Source organism: Caloenas nicobarica, chromosome 10 (genome assembly GCF_036013445.1).
Source record: "Caloenas nicobarica isolate bCalNic1 chromosome 10, bCalNic1.hap1, whole genome shotgun sequence".
In the NCBI taxonomy this organism is placed as follows: domain Eukaryota; kingdom Metazoa; phylum Chordata; class Aves; order Columbiformes; family Columbidae; genus Caloenas; species Caloenas nicobarica.
In genome coordinates, this window is record NC_088254.1 from 2,685,849 (window position 1) to 2,704,771 (window position 18,923).

At 41.3% G+C, this 18,923-nt stretch overlaps 1 protein-coding gene across 3 annotated transcripts in view; it reads right to left on the minus strand.

Moving 5' to 3' along the window:
- The window catches only part of MYO9A (myosin IXA), a 163,085-nt gene that overhangs the window by 74,992 nt on the left and 69,170 nt on the right, over positions 1-18,923 (minus strand). For all 3 annotated transcript variants that reach the window (XM_065641480.1, XM_065641481.1, XM_065641479.1), the window contains 3 exons: positions 17,244-17,341; positions 15,026-15,152; positions 8,866-8,955 (listed from right to left, as the gene is read on the minus strand). In XM_065641480.1, coding sequence (XP_065497552.1) covers positions 8,866-8,955; positions 15,026-15,152; positions 17,244-17,341 — 315 coding nt within the window. The remainder of the gene's footprint in view (positions 1-8,865; positions 8,956-15,025; positions 15,153-17,243; positions 17,342-18,923) is intronic.

The following is an 18,923-nucleotide window of genomic DNA, read 5'->3' on the forward strand; positions in this document are numbered from 1 at the left end:
GAACACACCGCGTGTCTGGTTTCCATTCACAGCCGTGTCCTGCAGCGGGAGAGAGATTAAGCAGCTTTTGTGGTTCCCCTTTGGGTCACGGGATGTAGGCTGAGACGGGCAGGCTTAGCTTTTTTTTTAAAAACTGAGGCTTAACACCCAGAGGAAAGTACTCGTGCAGGATACCAGACTCGAGCTTAATCCCTGTCTTGGCATCGCGGAGTATTATATCATGCTCGGGCTGGAGAAGGATGATGTAATTTTCCATACTCGTATTTTATCTTAGTATCATATTAAAATCCTGTCATTCTCATGTGTGCTTTTCCTAAGAGAATCGGAATCATTAACGCATCATGCTGATTCCAGCCTGCAAAAGGTTTTTTGATGATTTTGATGTTTAAGGAGGAGAAAAATTATCTTTAAAAGGATCACTGGAAGAAGAGAGGAGACAAATGCAAGAGCAGCCTAATTACAAAAAGGAAAAGTTCATTTAAAAATGCTATAAAATTTCCTACAAAGGCTACTTTTTATGTCCTATTTCTATGAATGTACCTGAAAACAAACTACATCCCCAAAAATATACCCCAAGAAGCCCCACTGAGCCTTGCATTGCCCCAGCTGCCGTGTCCACTGTCACCCCGGGCCGGGCGGCAGCGCCTTGTCCTGCCAGTGGATTTTATCCAAGAGATGCAAGTGTCAGTGATGTTTTCCAGAACTTACGGGTGGATTTTACAAAGAGAAAAAATAGACTGGAAGGTCATCACAATACAATACTGAATCCTTCTCCAACATAACAATGAAATAAGGCGGCATTGAAGAATCTTTTTCACTGAATCAGTTATGAAGTTTTCAGATTCAGAGAGATTTTTGGGGCACTATTTTCTGACTTTACATACCAAGCATATTTTTTTAATTCTTCTTGTGCTCTTCTTTCTCTAGTATCAGTTTCCCAGAACTTTCCATCATCACCTTCCTTGGCCCAGTATCCCACCACCTTCACCATCACCTTCCTTGGCCCAAGGTCCAACACCAACCTGCCAGCTCGTATTACTCAGAGGTATTTTGAGGGGCTCTCCCAAATCGTGCCAACATATTTCCCCAAATATCCCAACCACAACAGCAGAAGTCAAATAAATGGCTTTATCCAGTGAGACAATCTTCCTGCATCAGTAACTCATCAGGTTGGCAAGAAAGTCCTTCAAGCTATTGGCTTATCCTACTTGGAAAGGAACAGATGGGAGACCCGTCATCCCCATCACAGACTAGATCCTGCCTCCTATTTATTTTTAGAGATGTTTTGCAAGTCCCTGTCTACGACATTGTCACATCGTAGCTGAATATCTGTCACATCTTTCAGAAAAAATCACTCAGGTGATAGTCAAAATTAAACCAACAAAAAAATCTTGTGAGCGGTTTTCTCCGCGTCTCAACTGTGGGGCCATGTGGTTGTGAGCATCACCTTCCTAAAAAGATTTCGGTCAAATCCTTCAGCATTCTGATTTGGACAGTGTGGTCAGAAAATGTCATGTGTAACAAATCAAAAGAAACAAACAAAAAAATCCTCTCTCTTCCGCAAATAAATCTGTTCCGGAAAATGAGTCTGTGAGCACCCCTGCGGAAAGGTGCTCACATGGAGCAACCATGAGCCCACCACGAAGAGCTGCAGAAGAACAGAATCAGAGCCAGATTTGACACTATTATAGAAAAACTTGTTCTACCATTGTATCTTTATCTTCACTACAGGCTTTTTTTTTTAATTGCAAGCTTTCTCAAAGAGAAATTGTTTCTCATCACACCTTGGCTGCTGTAGCTGGTGAGGCAAAGTCTGTGCAACAGCCACGAAGCTTCTACACCTTCCCCTACGTCAAAGTGCTGAGAAGAAGAAATCAATCTAAATGTATTGAGATTGGGAAAATCTCAGAAATCTCAAAATCTGGGAGTCTTCCTTCTTTGTTTCCAGATATTCGTGCCAAATAAATAGCACGAACACAGCTAACACACAAGAATTTCCATGGTGGAACAGAGGAGAAGAGGAACGTTTCGTGTAGATGAGGTTCTTAGGGCCATGGGTTAGTGGTGGACTTGGCAGGGGTGGGTTAATGGTCAGACTTGATGATCTCAAAAGTCTTTTCCAACCAAAATGATTCGATGATTCTATGATCTTCACACAAGAGCGCTGGGTTCCCAGCATCTGACGACGTATGCTGTCAACCACGAAGTTCTTCAGGTTTGGGAGATCCTCACAGATGCGAGCTCCGTTGAGCCAAGACCTCAACATCATCTCCTAAGCACTGCTTTGTGGGAATGTTAGGGCATATTATCACCTCATAATACGTGAAAAATCACAAAAATGGGTTAATAAAAGACCCAACTCGGTTACTAAAGGAGGGATACTGCATCCCATGAAGAAATACAGACAGGACACCAGTCCTATAAAACCACCAGGCTCATCTAACCCATATTCTGTCACCAAGCATTTTGAAGGGAAAAATGAGACACCTCGTCCCATGAACAACCTTCTTTTGAAGTTCCACGCTGACAGGTTGTCCTCATGGTCTGAAGCAGAGACGCCCGCTTGACTCATAAAAGCTTTGTGGAGTTTTCGTTTTATTCTGCTAATAATTTTCTGGTAATTCTGAATCCACTCATCAAGGTACCAGGTCTTCAAAGGACTCCTGCTAAGCTCCTGACGCTAATTACCTGCGGTGACAACAAGGCTCCTCAGGTAATGAGCATAAGCAGGTGCTTCCAGCAGTTTTGCTACGTTCAATGCCATTAACTGTCCCTGTCCTCACACCTCCGGACTGAGAATTTTCATTCCACTTTCTTCATGCTGTTTGTTATTTTGTCTCCTTTCCATTTTTTTCTCCTCTAATATTTTCAGTCTGATAAATGCTAATGATTAGTCGCAACTACTTTTTTTAACATCTTAGGTAGTGTTACACTATTTGGCCCCGGAACTCCATTCTTTTTCTGTTCATAATGGTCTAAAAAAGGCATTACACAGTAGCACTACTAGGACATAAGCTAATGAAACATCGCTCAGCTCTTTGCCGTAATTAAATGGTTTTTCCCCTCATTAAGGTCGGCTCCACAAGGCTTTCTATCCCATATCTCTGCCGATTAACCGTTACCGTGCTGAAAATTACGTGTTCTCCTTCCCAAGCTCAACCCACTAAGGCAACACAGTTTATCACCCGAAATAACCATCTAGTCATGGTTATTCGTGGACGCGCCAAGCCTATTCAACGCCAGATTTTCAGGAGACCGAATATTCTGGTTATCAAATCTGACCTGAATTGTAGAAGCGCTTTTCTAACTAATCATTCGCTGATTGTACATGGATGTGTGCATATTTCTCCGGAATAAAAAGCATTTTGCAGATTCAATTGCAATTTGAGTGCTCGGCAGAACCTCACAGAACTGTTCCCTGGTGTCCTTCCGTGGCCATGTAACCACCGGCAGGGAACACTCATTCACTAAATATTGAAACAAAGATATGATGGCACATGACACCCTACAAAAGCTTGCTAATAATTTCCAAGATATCTTGGCATTACATAGAGTGTTAGCAGATGCCAAGAACTAGGGATGCTTAGGGCAGTGCAGAGGGACTTACAAAAAAAAATACAATTGCATCCCAGGTCTTGCTATCATAATATAGAAGAATAACATAGGGGCAGGAAATAATACGCCCGTTTTTTTTTTGTGCTCCACAATCTCTGCTTGCAGGCACCTCCCTGGACATCTAACCTGATCTCTTTCAGTTCCGCTGATTTTTTAATATAGCCATTTTCCACTTCAAATTATGAATACCAATTAAGTTAAATACAAGACGTATTTACGGCGACACTCATCACATCAAACAACCAGCTCCTAACAGCTTTCCAAAATTAAAGGCAGGCAAGAATCAGGTCACTTGTTGCCCAAGAAGTTGTCTCACATCTTTTATTTCCTTCTCTTGGGCAATTTCACATCAGACTTCTTCTGAAAGTGTGAATTAATTCATTAACTAACCCTCAGGGATAAAACGTCCTTGGTCACCAACGGCTGAAAATTATAAAGATTTGTTTTAAAAAAAAAGTCTTTTTGCAAAGTCACTCGCTTAAGAAATATCAACAGAACTGGTTGAATTGAAGGCGTCGTGGAAAAAAATCTGTTTTCCCGAAGGACGCACAAGAGGATTCACTAACAGATGTATTTACTTTGGTAACGAGTTTTTTGTCATCTGATGAAAAACACCGAAAAAAAATGCAGAGACTTGTGAAAAACAGGGAAGCGGGTGACAGACACCAGCCGAGATGGGAAAAACCTGGATTATTTGAATTATTTAGATAGAAGCAGGAAGACAGACGTGGCCCAGACGGGCAGTTCCTTGCACAGACCGAGTTTAAGATGATCCTTAGATCACAAGCAGGATCAAGAGAATGATTTTTAATGACCACCAAGCTCTCCACAAAGATTTGATTAATATTTAGTGTGCCTGGTTTTGTGTTGTTTTTTGTGTTTGTTTTTTTTTTTTTTCTTTTAAATACCTGAATTGTGGCTAATGAAACTTTCCTACTTCTGTAGGAGGACTTCAAAAAATGCACATCATGATATATTAAAAAATGCCCAGGAGTCTGGAGACGAGGGGCACTTGTGGAAAGACAACAGCAACCTTCAGTACGTGTTATTCTTCTGCTACCATTAAAATCCCATTTTCCCCTATTTCATCTACGTACCTGCTATATTTTACCTTATTAGGAAGAATTCCTGTGGCTGCAGAGATGCCCAGCGTTCGAGACAGATCTGAATCAACCACCCCAGACACCACGGATGGGTCTTTTGCTCCCGCAGTCAAATAAATCTCTCTTGGAAGGGTCCTTACCACTGCATTTGATTTGCTAAATGAAGTGGACTTGGCCAGCTCCTTGTTACCAAATACCGTCCTCACCCTACACGGATACACTGTGATTGCTCTGGAAATCCATTAATTGCTCCGTTAATTCACCATCTCGCTGCTGATAAAGACATCGGCAGCTGTTTTGGACAACAAACCAAGAGCTCCAAACACAACCGCAGCCTTTCATGTCTGCGCTGCCTTTTTTTCTAAGTTTATCTACAGCTTCCAAACCTTCGCGCTAGACCAAATGACGCAGTCATTTCAAACACTGCATTAAAATACCATCCAGCTACTATAAAAGGAAAAATGAATGGTTGCGGGAGGCAGCTCTGCGGCGGACGAGCCAGCGTGGCTCTGAAGATAAGAGGCAGCTGCCAGAGGTAAATATAAGCATTATTTATGGCTGTGGCGTCCTCACTCGTTTAAATGTGGACAGCCGGAGAGCGGACGGGCAGCTCTCCCCACTGTGGACACACGGGGTCGAGAATCAAGCCCATATTTGCCATCAGTGCCACAGCAATGTCGATTTTTACCTCCCAAACCAGGTCTCTCCTCGACTGCCGCTCCTGAATTTTAGAAATATCAGTAGTTCCGTTAACACCAAGGTCAGACGCAAGCTCTTAACAATGCATCATGATTTACTGAGCGATCGGAAGAACCCGATGGCACGTTGCACTTCGCAATCATCCTCGTAACGCCCTGAGGACGGGCACCGAGTACACAGCGAGAAACACCAGCTCACAGCTTGAAATGAGAGCTCAGCTCCCAACAGGTGCTGCTATCACACATCTTGTATCCTCCTGTGAAAAACAGAGTAAAACAAAATCTGTACGTGCCAGGGAGAATTTGTTCAACTGAAGACAACAGCACTGGCAACTGCTGGTACACAGGAGGCAGCACTTTTGTTTGTTGGAGTCCTACCTTCTCGCTGAACTTCAATATTGTATTTTAACTCGTTAATCTGATTTAGACCCTCCAAGGTCATCCAGCAGAACAGTTGGACACAGGCAAGACTCAAAAAGTCTTGACTTGTTAAAAGAAACGCAGAGTTGACAAAGCCAAAATTTCCGCATGACATAAACCCACCACGCAACCCACCGGCAAAGCCCAACGCAACCCGTGGGGGCAAAGCCATCAAGAAAAGTCCTAAGTGAAGAAGTACGATATGAGTAAACAGAGAGGAGATGGTCGCTAATTGTAGGTGTCTCCTTCAACGCCGTCGGCTTCAGGCTGCTGGGACGTCTGTCTGCAAGTTGTCCCCACGAGGACATTGTCAGTACCTTTCACCCAAGCAAAGTGTGCCAGAATAAAATCTCTAGTTTTACAGAAATTACTGCAAAGATGAACAGAACAAACCCAGGAGGACAGCCCAATATAAATTTATAACTGTCATGAAGGAGAATGTTTCAAGCGAAGAGTTGCCAAGCACTCAAACCACTGATTAAAAAAAAAAAAGCCCCAAACCACAGGCCAGTGTTTCTAATCAGCGCACAATAACGAGGCAGCGAGCGAGCATGCAGACCGAGAGGAATGCAGCATCGCTGCAAATCCAACAAAGGCATCCAGCATCCTCCTCTGCGCGCTCGTGGGGCGACAGCTTGGGAAAACGGCTGAGAAAAGGCTTGGCTTGGTCTAATAAAGTCCCACCTCAGCTCTGATGCCTCCAAACCTCTAAATAAAATTATTGCTCCAGGCCACCTGTGTCTCCTCCACCCATTCAAGACTATCAAGGTGACATTTGCCATAGAATGGTGACATTAGAGTTCCCTGTTTCATGGGAAGTATTTCTACGTTGAGTTGTCACCCATATATTTCAACGCCGTTTGATGAAGGGGATCAGCAAACGTCGGCCCCTGCGCAGAGCACAGAACATGAACCAAAGCCTGGAGACCAACCACCCGCATCTTTAGGATGGGGCAGATGCACATCAGAACCTCAGCAAAGCTCAAGAAGTCATTCCAAGATCTCAAGGCTTTTTAAATAAGAGCGTTGATTTCAAATTTGAGCTGCACACTTCTAACTCCTCTAATAATTCAGAATTCATAGAGGTTGAAGACAACCAAGAAACCCAGGTCTAACTCTCCCGCTCTCCTGAGCGATCCCATCAGTGATGTTGGAGGTGGAAGCCCAACGCTGCTTCCTCCCACTTCACCCACAGAGCCCAATAATTTACTATTGCCACTCATTGTTTAGACAACGAGGTTTCAGAACCAAATCAAATTTCTTAGAATTCCTTCTTTTGCTGAGTTCTGGCTCTTCTTTTAACAACCACCACACTGTGCCGGCTGCCCAGATAAAATTGTTCAAAGCCTTGGAAGGCACTTGGTAGATCCAAGCTGCTCTTCTGGGTGGTGTAAAAGAGCAAGCACATGCCGAATTGACATTTTTACAATCCTTTTTTTGAGAGCCACCGCAGGACAGTCTTTTCCAGACAAGTTCCTCTCAATCTTTCAGTGTATCAACCAGCAATGCAAAAATCATCAAGCATTTTAACATCTGGAAAATCAAGTAACTGCTACATACATCATCGCTCTGTCAGGAAAGGCCTGTGAGTTATAGGAGTCATGGTGGGACAGTCATGTCTGAAAATCCTCAAAACCTCAATCACTCCATTCATTTGAGCCAACTATAATGCTCTTTTGTAAAACACCCAAGAAGAATAACCAGCCCATTGGTTCCCAACAATGCCAAGAGTCCAATTAGTCATGAGTGGGATTAACAGAGAGCAGCATTCTTTGTAAAGTCCCCAAATGTCAAACGAACCCTACTCTTCCTTCCCGATTCAGACGGATCCGCATTTCAGTCGCCTCTCTTACCCCCTGAGGCAGAGGAAGACCAGGAGAAGACCTCTCATCGTGGTGAGGTTCCAGCTACAGCACCTCAACATTTGCTCCTGTCGGTGGTGAACCTGCTGCCAGAGAGAGGTCACTAGCGGATCAAATTTGGTAGTCGGGATGCTGATGTCGTGAGGACAGCGATAGGCAGCGCCTGTCTTTTCTTAACGCAATTCGCGGCTTCTTACAAAATTATTTCATCATGGAGATGACGTTACCTTTTCCCCCCAAGTCACCACATCTTGATTTTTCGTTTCTTTTACTAGATCTTGGTGACAAACCTTTCTAAGTGAAAACCTGAGATTTGTGAGCAGGGACATCACCAAAAAACATTTTGGAAAGCACTTGAGGAATTCACATTCAGCCATTTTAGGTGGTAAAGGAGACTCTTTGATCTCAACAGAAGGAGCATTTCAGTAAGACTCTTTGAACTCAAAACCTGGTGGTCCAGGTTAAAATATTATTAGAAAAAAAATAATAGAAGACACAGTTAAATCCAACGTGCCGAGTTTTGCAGCGAGGTGGTTGAAGGCACATTGCTGCACGTTGTCCCAGCATCACAGCTGTTGGGAAGCAAAACACACAGTCCCAAAAGGGGAGAAAAGATTTTTTTTTTTTCCTGGAAAAAAAGGAATCAAAATACCTCCAGCTGACCCTAACGACAACACATCATGTCCTTAATTATTTGCGACACAACAGACTGCTCTCAGAGACTTTACTAAAGATGTTGCCAATTCCCATACGACCATAAGACAACAGGAGGGAACTGAGGGACCAAGCGTGGTGTGACGCCAACGTTCTTCAGCTGGGGGGGTACAAGAAATGAAGAAACCAACACAAAAGTATTGCAGGACAATAAAGCTTATATACTTTCGAGAATATAAGACATAATAACACTCATACAACTGTAAGTCATTAAAAAAGTTAAAGGCTATCCCAGAATAACGTGAAAACCTGCTTTCCAAGAATAGCGTAGAAGGTAGAGTCGATAATTTTCTATATTCGTACATATCAGCTTCTCCTACATGTGCTTAGTTTTACATAAATAAATAAAAACCGAAATAAACTCTACCAGAGCCAAGTCTACGTTTCAGACTCATTTCAAAGCATTCGGAGTCACCCCAAGAGTTTTCCTTTCAATAATAAACATGTACAGACCTCAGCTAGTTTGTATGGTAAGATGAGCTTCTCTCCCACTGTCACCGTCTTTCTGGTAACCAGGGCCTCAAACAGCATCTCTTCTTTCACCTAAAACAAAAGTCTTGATGTTAATGATTAATCTAGAAATTTTTTTTAATTTTAAAATTTTTCAAAACTGTAAATTTATACATTTAAAATGTACACATTTAAAATTTTTATAAATTGATTTATTATAAATTTAAAATGTATACATTTACAATTTTTTAGATTTTTTTTTAAAAAACCCACTTTTGCCAGCCTTTACGGAGTTAACGTTCAGCGGATAAAAACGAGCCAGACATTGGGTGGAGAAAACTCAGCACATAAATCCAGCACCAGAAACCAGACACCACAGTATCCAAAGGAACCTGATTTTCCGCATTCAGTCACCGCATTTCCAGCAATTTCCCATGGGTAACCTTTAGTCCTGGTTGCGCTCCTCCCTCCCACGCTTTTTCTTGGCAAAATAAGTCAACTTTCTAGTGTTGTCAAGATGACATCACACCAGTTACTCTACACACAAGTAAAATAATGTAATTGGTTTAAAATATATCCAAGTTGAGGGGTTTTTTGGGTGTTTTTCAGGGTGAGGATGGATGAGAAGGAGGAAGAAACCTTTTGAAAAGCACATGATATTTACTCTGCTGTTCACACCTGATATTTACTGCCTGAAGTCACCAGTTCCCAGCCAGGGGACAATCTCTAATCAGCCGGAACAGAAACCGGTTTTCAGAAAAAAAGAAAAAAAGAAAAAAAAAAAAAAAAAAAAATCAGTCTTATAAACAGACACACTTTGGCAAACAGGTAAATGGTGCTGATAACTTTAGCGGCCCCTGCCATGAATTGTTGGGAAAAAACCTCCTTTCTGGCCAGGTTCACTTAAAGTCACTCTTATTTCTTATTTATCCACGTTCCTGAAACCATTCAAGACTGCATTTTTATCCCAGGTAAACCATTGATGATTTGACACAGATGATGGGAAACTTAGTGGTTTCTGTACTTTGATTTAATGCTTTAAGCCAGTAATTAGGATGAGGGGTAATGCAAACAAGCTGAACCTAAGAAATTTCACAAGCATGATGCCGTTCTGCCCAGAAACTACTTCTTCCTACCAAAAATACTGTCACAGGAGTCTCCCTGAGAAACTCCAGCGACTTTCCCTGCACCACTCACTAATACAAACTTCTTGGTGTGGTGTGGAAAGTCAAAAACATCAGGTCACCCGTATATGACCCTCACCTATCAGCAAGTCCTATGGTGTTGGAACTTGAACCTCAACACCTTGAGGTTTGTTTCATTTGTCCTCAGTAATACCGTAGAGTCATCAGTTATTATGATGTGATTTGGCCTTTCAAAACCAAGTGGGGAAAAAAAAATATAAAAAATTCTTCTCGTTCACCTGGAAAATCACAGCAAGTTTTCTGCAGCCAGCGCGCCGGCTTGTTTGAATTATCAAAGGCAACAAGGCAGAGGGATATTGGATTGTTACTCATCAAAACAGTCCAATGTCATATTCCTAACCAGCCTGAATGCTCCCAAGTCCCAGATTCATCAGCAAATGTGAGGATTTTAAGTGGTTTAAACAACGACCTGTGCCATTCCTCGCTATCTGCATCTCATGTTCTCCCCAGTTTCCTTTTCTCTCTGCTCTTGGGGCGGAGGAGACCTGTAGATGCACGTCCTTCATCTCTCAAATCAGCTTTTCATATAAAAACATATCTGGCAAAGATGGGAAGGGAACCCCTGTATCTTCCCGGGTCTCTGTCTGCAATTCCCACCCAGCCAAATTATCCTAATTTTCATTTAAGGTCACAGCTTGAATGTAGCTGACTCCTCAAATTCACTAAAATAGAGACAAACCCCATCCTAGCAGATTAGCAAAGAGGAGACCACAACTCATTTCTTTATTTTGTGCCCTGGGAGTTACACTTTTAAGTTACATTTCATGGATTTTTTGCTTTCTGGTGCTGAAGGGCAAGTCCTGCTCTCCCTCTTAAAAAAGCTACATGGCCTGTAGTTTATATCTTAATTACAGGGACAAAATAGAGACTTAAGACTTCAGTGCCACATGCAATTGGAAGCGATGCTGACAAGGCTCGAGCTCCACAAGGCAGCGAGGGGTGACGGGCGATGCCGCCACGGCTGTAACCATCGGGGAGCCGACACCGCCAAGGCAGGCAGAGGTCACTTCTCTGGTAATGCTGGGCTATTACGTTCGAGCAAGGGAAGGAAAATGAACCATTTCCAACTTGAGAGTGAGAAAACATGGGGGTTTGTGGCTCCTGTCATATTTGAGAAAGGGATTACAGTGCTGAGTGCTCATTCAAAAGCTGCCCAGGGTGGAGCGACAGAAAAGAAATCCAGATTTCTATCAGTTCTTCTTGAAAAAGTTCTGAAGCTTTTCTTCGGACTTGCTTTCAAACAACCAGAAGGTTATCTGTGACTCCAGTTCTGGCTCAGACGTGGTGAAGAAGGTGGTGAAGAAGGTGGTGAAGAAGGTGGTGAAGAAGGTGGTGAAGAAGGTGGTGAAGAAGGTGGTGAAGAAGGTGGTGAAGAAGGTGGTGAAGAAGGTGGTGAAGAAGGTGGTGAACAAGGTGGTGAACAAGGTGGTGAACAAGGTGGTGAACAAGGTGGTGAACAAGGTGGTGAACAAGGTGGTGAACAAGGTGGTGAACAAGGTGGTGAACAAGGTGGTGAACAAGGTGGTGAACAAGGTGGTGAACAAGGTGGTGAACAAGGTGGTGAACAAGGTGGTGAACAAGGTGGTGAACAAGGTGGTGAACAAGGTGGTGAACAAGGTGGTGAACAAGGTGGTGAAGAAGGTGGTGAAGAAGGTGGTGAACAAGGTGGTGAACAAGGTGGTGAACAAGGTGGTGAACAAGGTGGTGAACAAGGTGGTGAACAAGGTGGTGAACAAGGTGGTGAACAAGGTGGTGAACAAGGTGGTGAACAAGCAAGGGGATGGACTAGATGGACACCCCTTCCAACCCAAACCATTCTACAATTCTCTGATCCCCAAAACTTCATCCAAAAATTGGATCCAGAAGAGAAGGTTCCTCGTAACCTTCACCTCGCTTTAGCTCCCCAATCACTTTCCAAGATGTTTAGCACATCTATGGGATCCCGCTGGGAAGCTGAAGACTATTTTTCAGTAGAAAAAGAACCGAAGCACATAAATCTCCTATGGAGGGAGACATTAGCTCCAAAACCCCATCATTAGCTCCAAAACGTCGTCAATGCACAAAGAGATCTGGCAAAACTAAGTTAGAATCATAGAATACGAGGTTGGAGGAGACCATAAGGATCATCTGGTCCAACCTTTCTTGGCAAAAGCCCAGTTGAGACAAGATGACACTTGATTACTTATATTTATCTTTATTTGCATTGAGGCTGGTTGCCTAAGCCTAGAAACTAAATATATTATAAAACCGCTCCATTGAGCAAAGAAAGAATTTACCTTCTTTACTCAATGCTCCATCCACGGAAATAATTTCTGGTATTAGCAAATGTATACAATTAAAAAGTTCTTGCACTTGTAGCAGGAAAAAAAAACAGTCTCTGTTAGCACATTTCTAATCGATTGCTTTTGTTAATAAGCCCACAATTGAGGCTTTTCACCAGAAACACAGTTTTTTCCTCGGTTTTACGCAATCCTCTACGATTTCTGCAGAGGAACCATGATATTTGCAGCTCCACGTCTGCTCGATCCATCAGGCAGCCTTGACATCACGTATTTCAGCAAAGTTTAAACAAAGGCCATGAAAAACCTGCCAAAAGCCTCACATAATCCACACGCTATGTCTATTCTTGAAAAAAAAAAAAAAAAGGAATCAGGGTCTTACTGTAAATGAAACAACGATCCACAGAGTCTGGCCAAAATCCTATATTGCAGTTTGCTTTTTCAACAAACGTTGGTCTGGATGTTTTGATAAACCAAAAACATATTGGATGGGGTTGTGGGTATCTAAGAAAAATCAAATTCATCACGGGTTGTCATCTCCTCCCAGATTCCTTCAAAAAATCTGCGTATCAGCTTCATTTTCTAGGGGTGCAAACCTCATCACACAGAGGAAGGATCGTTGTTCAGGGCTGTTGCATTAACCGCTGCGCAGGGAAATTCCCTCTGTTGGCCTTCGAGGCTTGGAGGCTCCAACATAAACCAGCTAAGCTCACAATAATTTAGGCCAGACTTCCCTTTGGAGGGGGAAAACGTCTTAGTTTTGCCTAAATTTTTTATTTTAGCCAGGTTGCTGACTGGCTCCTCTCCATGAGGAGCTCAGCATCTTCTTTCCTGCTCTCAGAAATGACCAATTCACCTCTTGCTTCTCGGGATCTTTCCACCCAGGCCAGTTGGATTTTTTTTTCTTCTCTTTTCCACCTCAAATCCTTGACTGAACAAATCCAGTGAGTCATTTCAGGAAAAAAAAAAAAACCAACAAATCACCCTGCAAATCTTTGCCTGATCACAGCAGAGCTGGTTTCTTGCATCATTTTGCTGCGTTCAAGCCCGTCCTGTCAAGCACCCAGTGGCTGTATGAAAAGAAGTTCAACTATTTGTCAACTAATATTTTTAATCCGAGGTGATTTTTCAGTCTTAGCAAGTAAATCCCAAGACGGAATTAATAACTCTCGCAAGGCGATTCATATTTTCAGCAACAATGGTGTGAAAAGCAAGACTGTATGCAGTTCAGTGACCACGTAAAAAAAAAGAGAAATAAAAATAATTACCCACAAAATACAAAGTGTCAAATGTTTCAACCAATATTTTTGGTCTCTGGCTAAGAAGAATTCACTACACTTAATTTGTAGTTGCAAGCAGCTAATGAATGAATGAAGTGTCATGGATTTTCTTTGTGAGGATCTGTTTGAACCCTTTACTCCTCCTTTTGGTCAAAATTGAAGAAAAATGTCAGAAAAATTATCAGAATTTCAGAAGACTCTTCTGAAAATGAGATTATTGGCTTTATTTCAGCCAGCGGGAGAGTCGGTCTATTGGAAGCTTTGCACACAAAGGCAACCAATGTCTCCAGTTCCATGGAGAAATTGCCATGGAAATGCAACTTTAAGTACAAGCAACGGCACTTACCCAAACCCAGCAATATATTTCACAAGATCTGCATCGCCCTGATCTAATTAACAAGCATTTTATGCTGTATACAGTCATTTAGCTTGCAGAATTACGAAGACAAACAGAAAACTACCACTTTGCTCAGCTATACCAGATTCTAGTGCTTTTTCAAAATGAAGTTAAAAATACACCTATTTCTTTTTTTTTTCTCCATACTGTTGACACTATCTGCAAGTGAGCATGGTATCCATGCTCTGTGCTGTACCAAACCACGGCACTAAGATGCTGTTGGACCTATATGGCTCAACCGATGCGTAATTTCATATGTACACGGGCAAAAAAATACACCGATACCTTACAGCACGCAGATGTTGCAGGAGAGTTTGTTTGCAGAAGAAAACCAGGGCAAAGACCCAAAGCCTGGAACTTTTTCAGATCTCTAAGTCACTCTCTTATTCAAAGCTTTTTTAAAAAACGATTACTTCTTAAATGACTTGGCGCCCTCGCTATGGCCATTTTTAACGGAGTAAGATCAACAACGTTCTCCTCCAAACTCATATTTTCCTTCTGTTTATTTCTCCAGTCTCCAAAGCCAGGATGCAAAGAGCATCCAGCTGCTTACACCCATATTTTACAGAAGCTTTCCCCTCTGGAAATTCAAAGCATTAATGAAGTGCTATGAAAATCTGAGAGCCAATTCCCGAGTTCTTTAAGTAGGGAGATTGCACAGCAGTTGCTTAAGGGAAGGAACGGGAAGAGCATGGAAAATAAGTCCATAAATGGGTAATAAAGGGATGAGATGCACCCTCCAGCATCTCTAATACACCAATCTAATGCAATCTTTCAAATTTTAATCGCAGAAACAGTATTTTGGGGCAATTAAACCTGAAGCTGAAGATTAGGGGAAAAACTCTACCATTAAAAATCTCATTAAAAAATACTTAGAACTTTTCACTGGGAACAGCCCATAGTAATGGTAACGCAAGAGAACTTACCTGTTGGCAAAAGTGGGAATAAATTCTGTTATAAAATAGAAGTGTGCACATGATGGGACAGAGAGCGAAGGCTTACCTCCAGCAGGTCCGACACGATCGGCAGGATTTCGGGGTTACAAATATCAATGGAGTCGTCCCGGTAAGTCTTCTTTTTGTATCGGATGTTACCCAGGTGTAGTATCGCCGACAAGAGAGAGAAAATCCTAAAGAAAACGGAGAGAATTCATTTTCATTTGGTTTTTCTTAAAGCTAATGAAAAAGAAAACCATATCCCCAGCCATCCAATTGCTATCTTCGTATTTGACTCATTCCTCTAATGTTCAATCTGAAGCTGTTTTCCTCAAAAATGATGCTCAAATGAAACATCCAATTCGCCTCACATAAAAAAGATTTTCACTTTGTTAGTACCAAACAAGCATTGGTATGGCTTTCTTGGAAATTATTTAATATATCAAACCCACAGTTATAAAATAGTGCCCTGTATTGTAAGAAAAAAAGATTCTCAAGGATCTAGGTATCTAGATTAAATATTTATTGTGCAATTCCCTAAATGAAGGGGGAGATGGGACTCAGCCATGCAGGTCGTCCTTCTCAGTCCCCCCTGGCACATGTATTTGATTTATCACCTTCTCAGATGTAGTCCTGGGTAGAAAGCCTACACAAAAAAGCATTATTGCTTTTATAATGTACAAGCAAACTGAGACAGAGAAAAGATGTTACACTTCGAGTAATTCACCCACCCAATTTTTTTTTAATTTGGTCGTTTTTAAGTGACACCCTCCCTCCTCTAAAAAAAAAAAAAAACTCCTCTCAATCACTTATTAAAGTATATTAGTAACTATAACAGCCTTCTTTTATATACTCAGCTGAAAGTGGTTACTTTTTCATGTTAACAGTTGTTGTACAACACCAAGCAGAATAAATTTGCCCGCATAATGAAGAATCCACTGGATTTTTTGACAGGCAAAATTCACTAGGAGAAATACAAGAACTTGCATGCCAAGAAAAGTTATTGCATGGTCAATCAAAAGCATGGATTTACATTCAACTCCGCTCAGTCCAGACACTTAAACAGGATTTAGGAAAACCTTGTCACAGAAGCCTGGTTCTTGAAAGATAAGGAACCACGTGAAAAAGCAGCCTTAATTTCATAATTAATTTGTGAAAATTTCTTGTTGGAGCAGAAGGCAGGAAAACCTCTCACAGTTACGGGTTTCTTCTGGCTCAGACACATGTTAAAAAAGCAAGAAAAATGATGCTTGAAACAAGAGGAGGTAATCCACTCATTCGCAAAAAAGAGAAATAATATAAATGTTAAATATTAGCACCATAAATGTCATTTACCCCAGGTGATGAATAGGGTTTCAAGTGCCATTAGTACCAAGCAGTAATTCTCTGTTCCCACATAAACCTCCAGGGTTTCAGACTGAGAGAACCACGTTCATTAAATTATTGTTTGAACGTTTGGATTGAAAAAGTACAAGATTTCTCATTGTGTTCCAGCCACCGATGTGCTTTTCAGCAACGCTTATGACGTCAAAACCACTCACTTTGAGGCTATTTTTTAAATACACATTTTTCTATGCCTGTTACTAACCCTAAGTAACATACTCGTCAAATTCGTTCAAACCTACTCAAGACTTTCAAGCCAACAATCAAAACCAGAGGAATGACAGGGTGAAACACCGAATTTCAAAGTAATTTCCATTTGAAATTGGGTCCATCTTTTTGAAATGCTCTGTATTTAGTCGTTTCAGTTGGAGATGACCCTCGTGTCAAGCATGTAAATCAGTCAGAGGAAGGGGTTGTTGCAACCCAACTAATAAGTCCAGTTTTTCAACCAGCACCTCCAGTGAATTTGTGAACAAAGGCCCGTTGGAAATGAGTCTATAGAACCAACAAGGTGCATGTGAAGGATTAAGCATGATGACTAATAATCTGAATTTCTGATTAAGTCAGGATCTAGATTCATAACATGCAGAGTGAGGCACGACTATTCGTGAACAGTTGAAAAATATTTCCAGGTGCCAACTTTATGCCAACACTCCATTTGCATAGAGAGAATCATTATCTACAGTAATGATGGGCATATTTTGTTTATATCTTTGAATTTTGGGTTGGATTAGAAGCGTGTTTTACCAATTATCCCTTCTCGCCAGCCTCATGCGTTATGTAGAGCACAACAGTGCTGTTAGCTCAAGGTAAGTGAATTGTCTCACTGATTATGGAGGTGATATTCGTTAATATAATGAATAATTTAATCTCCAAGCTATTGCTATGGAAAATAAACTCACTGTCTGCGTGTCTTGGGCAGGAAGCCCACCATCTCCATGGCTAGTTGTAACCGCTCAAAGTCGTGCTTTAAGTCCTCCCCTTCCACAGAAAAGCAATCCTGTTGGGTTAAAAAAAAAAAAAAAAAAAAGATTAAGCTTGGAAAGAAATTAAGATCAGAACAGGTCCAGATGGCCAAGTCAACATCTCATAAATATCATTTAGTGATTTCCACGCCTCTTATCGGCACTGGGAGGTGAGATATCCAGGAGGTCCTGCGGACATTATGGGGAATAACTGTGGTTGATCAACCCCAACACTCAGGACAGGGGGATTCACAGCACCAGAGCAGACAGAGCCAAAAAAAAACATATGCAAGACAATAAAAGACCAGGATTAGCTCCAGTGGCAAAGCAGAATTTTTCTTCTTAAATATCAGGAGTACGCACAACGAAAAGGTTGATTTTTTTTTTTTAAGTTCGATTTTTTTTTTAATCAAGCTGTTTAGGAGAATCTCCTTTTCCAAGGACTTCATAGAAGTGCAAATTTCAATACAATAATACAATAATTATTTTTTGTATGCCCATTTTTCTCTGCACAGTGTTTTTACCCAGCACGATGAGAAGGTCGTTCAAAGGACCCTACATCTCCACCACAAATGCCTTGCTTTGAATAGCCTGGACTTCAGGGATATATTAGTATATTATTTTTTTGGTTAATTTTTCTTGCAGATACATCCTTATTTTGTAGGCTTAACCTCTAACGCAAGAGGTGAGTCGCATCATTCTATCAGCATGGCGAGAGTTCGTCAATGTGAGACAATTAGCATAGAAAATAGATGGGACTTAATAAGCAGATGAAATATGTTACACATTTACAGCAGCCAGTTTATTCCACATTAAGTCCTGGTCCATCAGGAGTTCCTATCACTAACGAGGAAGAATTCAGTTTTAAAATAGAATCGACATAATTTCATGTAAAATATCAGAGAATTAAATTCTGCACAGGAAAGGGAAGGTTTTAAACGTATTTTTCACTAACTTTATTCTAACTACCATGAAGTTTCCTAAACCAGAAGTTTTCTAAAAAGGGGAATTTGAAATCCACTGCATTTTTTATTTCTTGGAAGCTGATGTGCCAGAACAGTTAATTTTTTCAGCTGATCCCCAACCTGATGGCAATTATTGATACTTCCAGGGAAATCTCATGACATTCTAGACCCAACTAATATTGTCCTGCACCAACAGGTAGGAAACACAATTAAATTAATGCTCCTTAAATGAGTATCTAAACTATTAATGCCACGTTCCTTTTACTTTGGCTCATCTTGCGCCCTGTCATGGACTATTGATTATTCTCTCTCACTTTGTAGCCCATGTTTAATACTTTTTCCCATTGCTGCATATAAAAATTCCCATCCTCTGAATCATAAATACAGAATAAAGTTATTTTATAGTATCAAGTTTGTGTCTCCAAGCACCTGTCCCCATTTAAAGCCTCACAACTGTATCAGTGGCACATTCTTCATCCCACTCGTAGCATCATTGCAGCAATAGCTACTAATTATGGGGAGAAATTCTTATTGAAGATTTTATTCCAATAGAGGATACCACTCACACACACCAGCCTTATGCCCTTGACTAAAAGCTAGAGAAGCTCAACTGGACAAAAAAAAAAATCTAAAATTTTTTATCAGTGGTCCT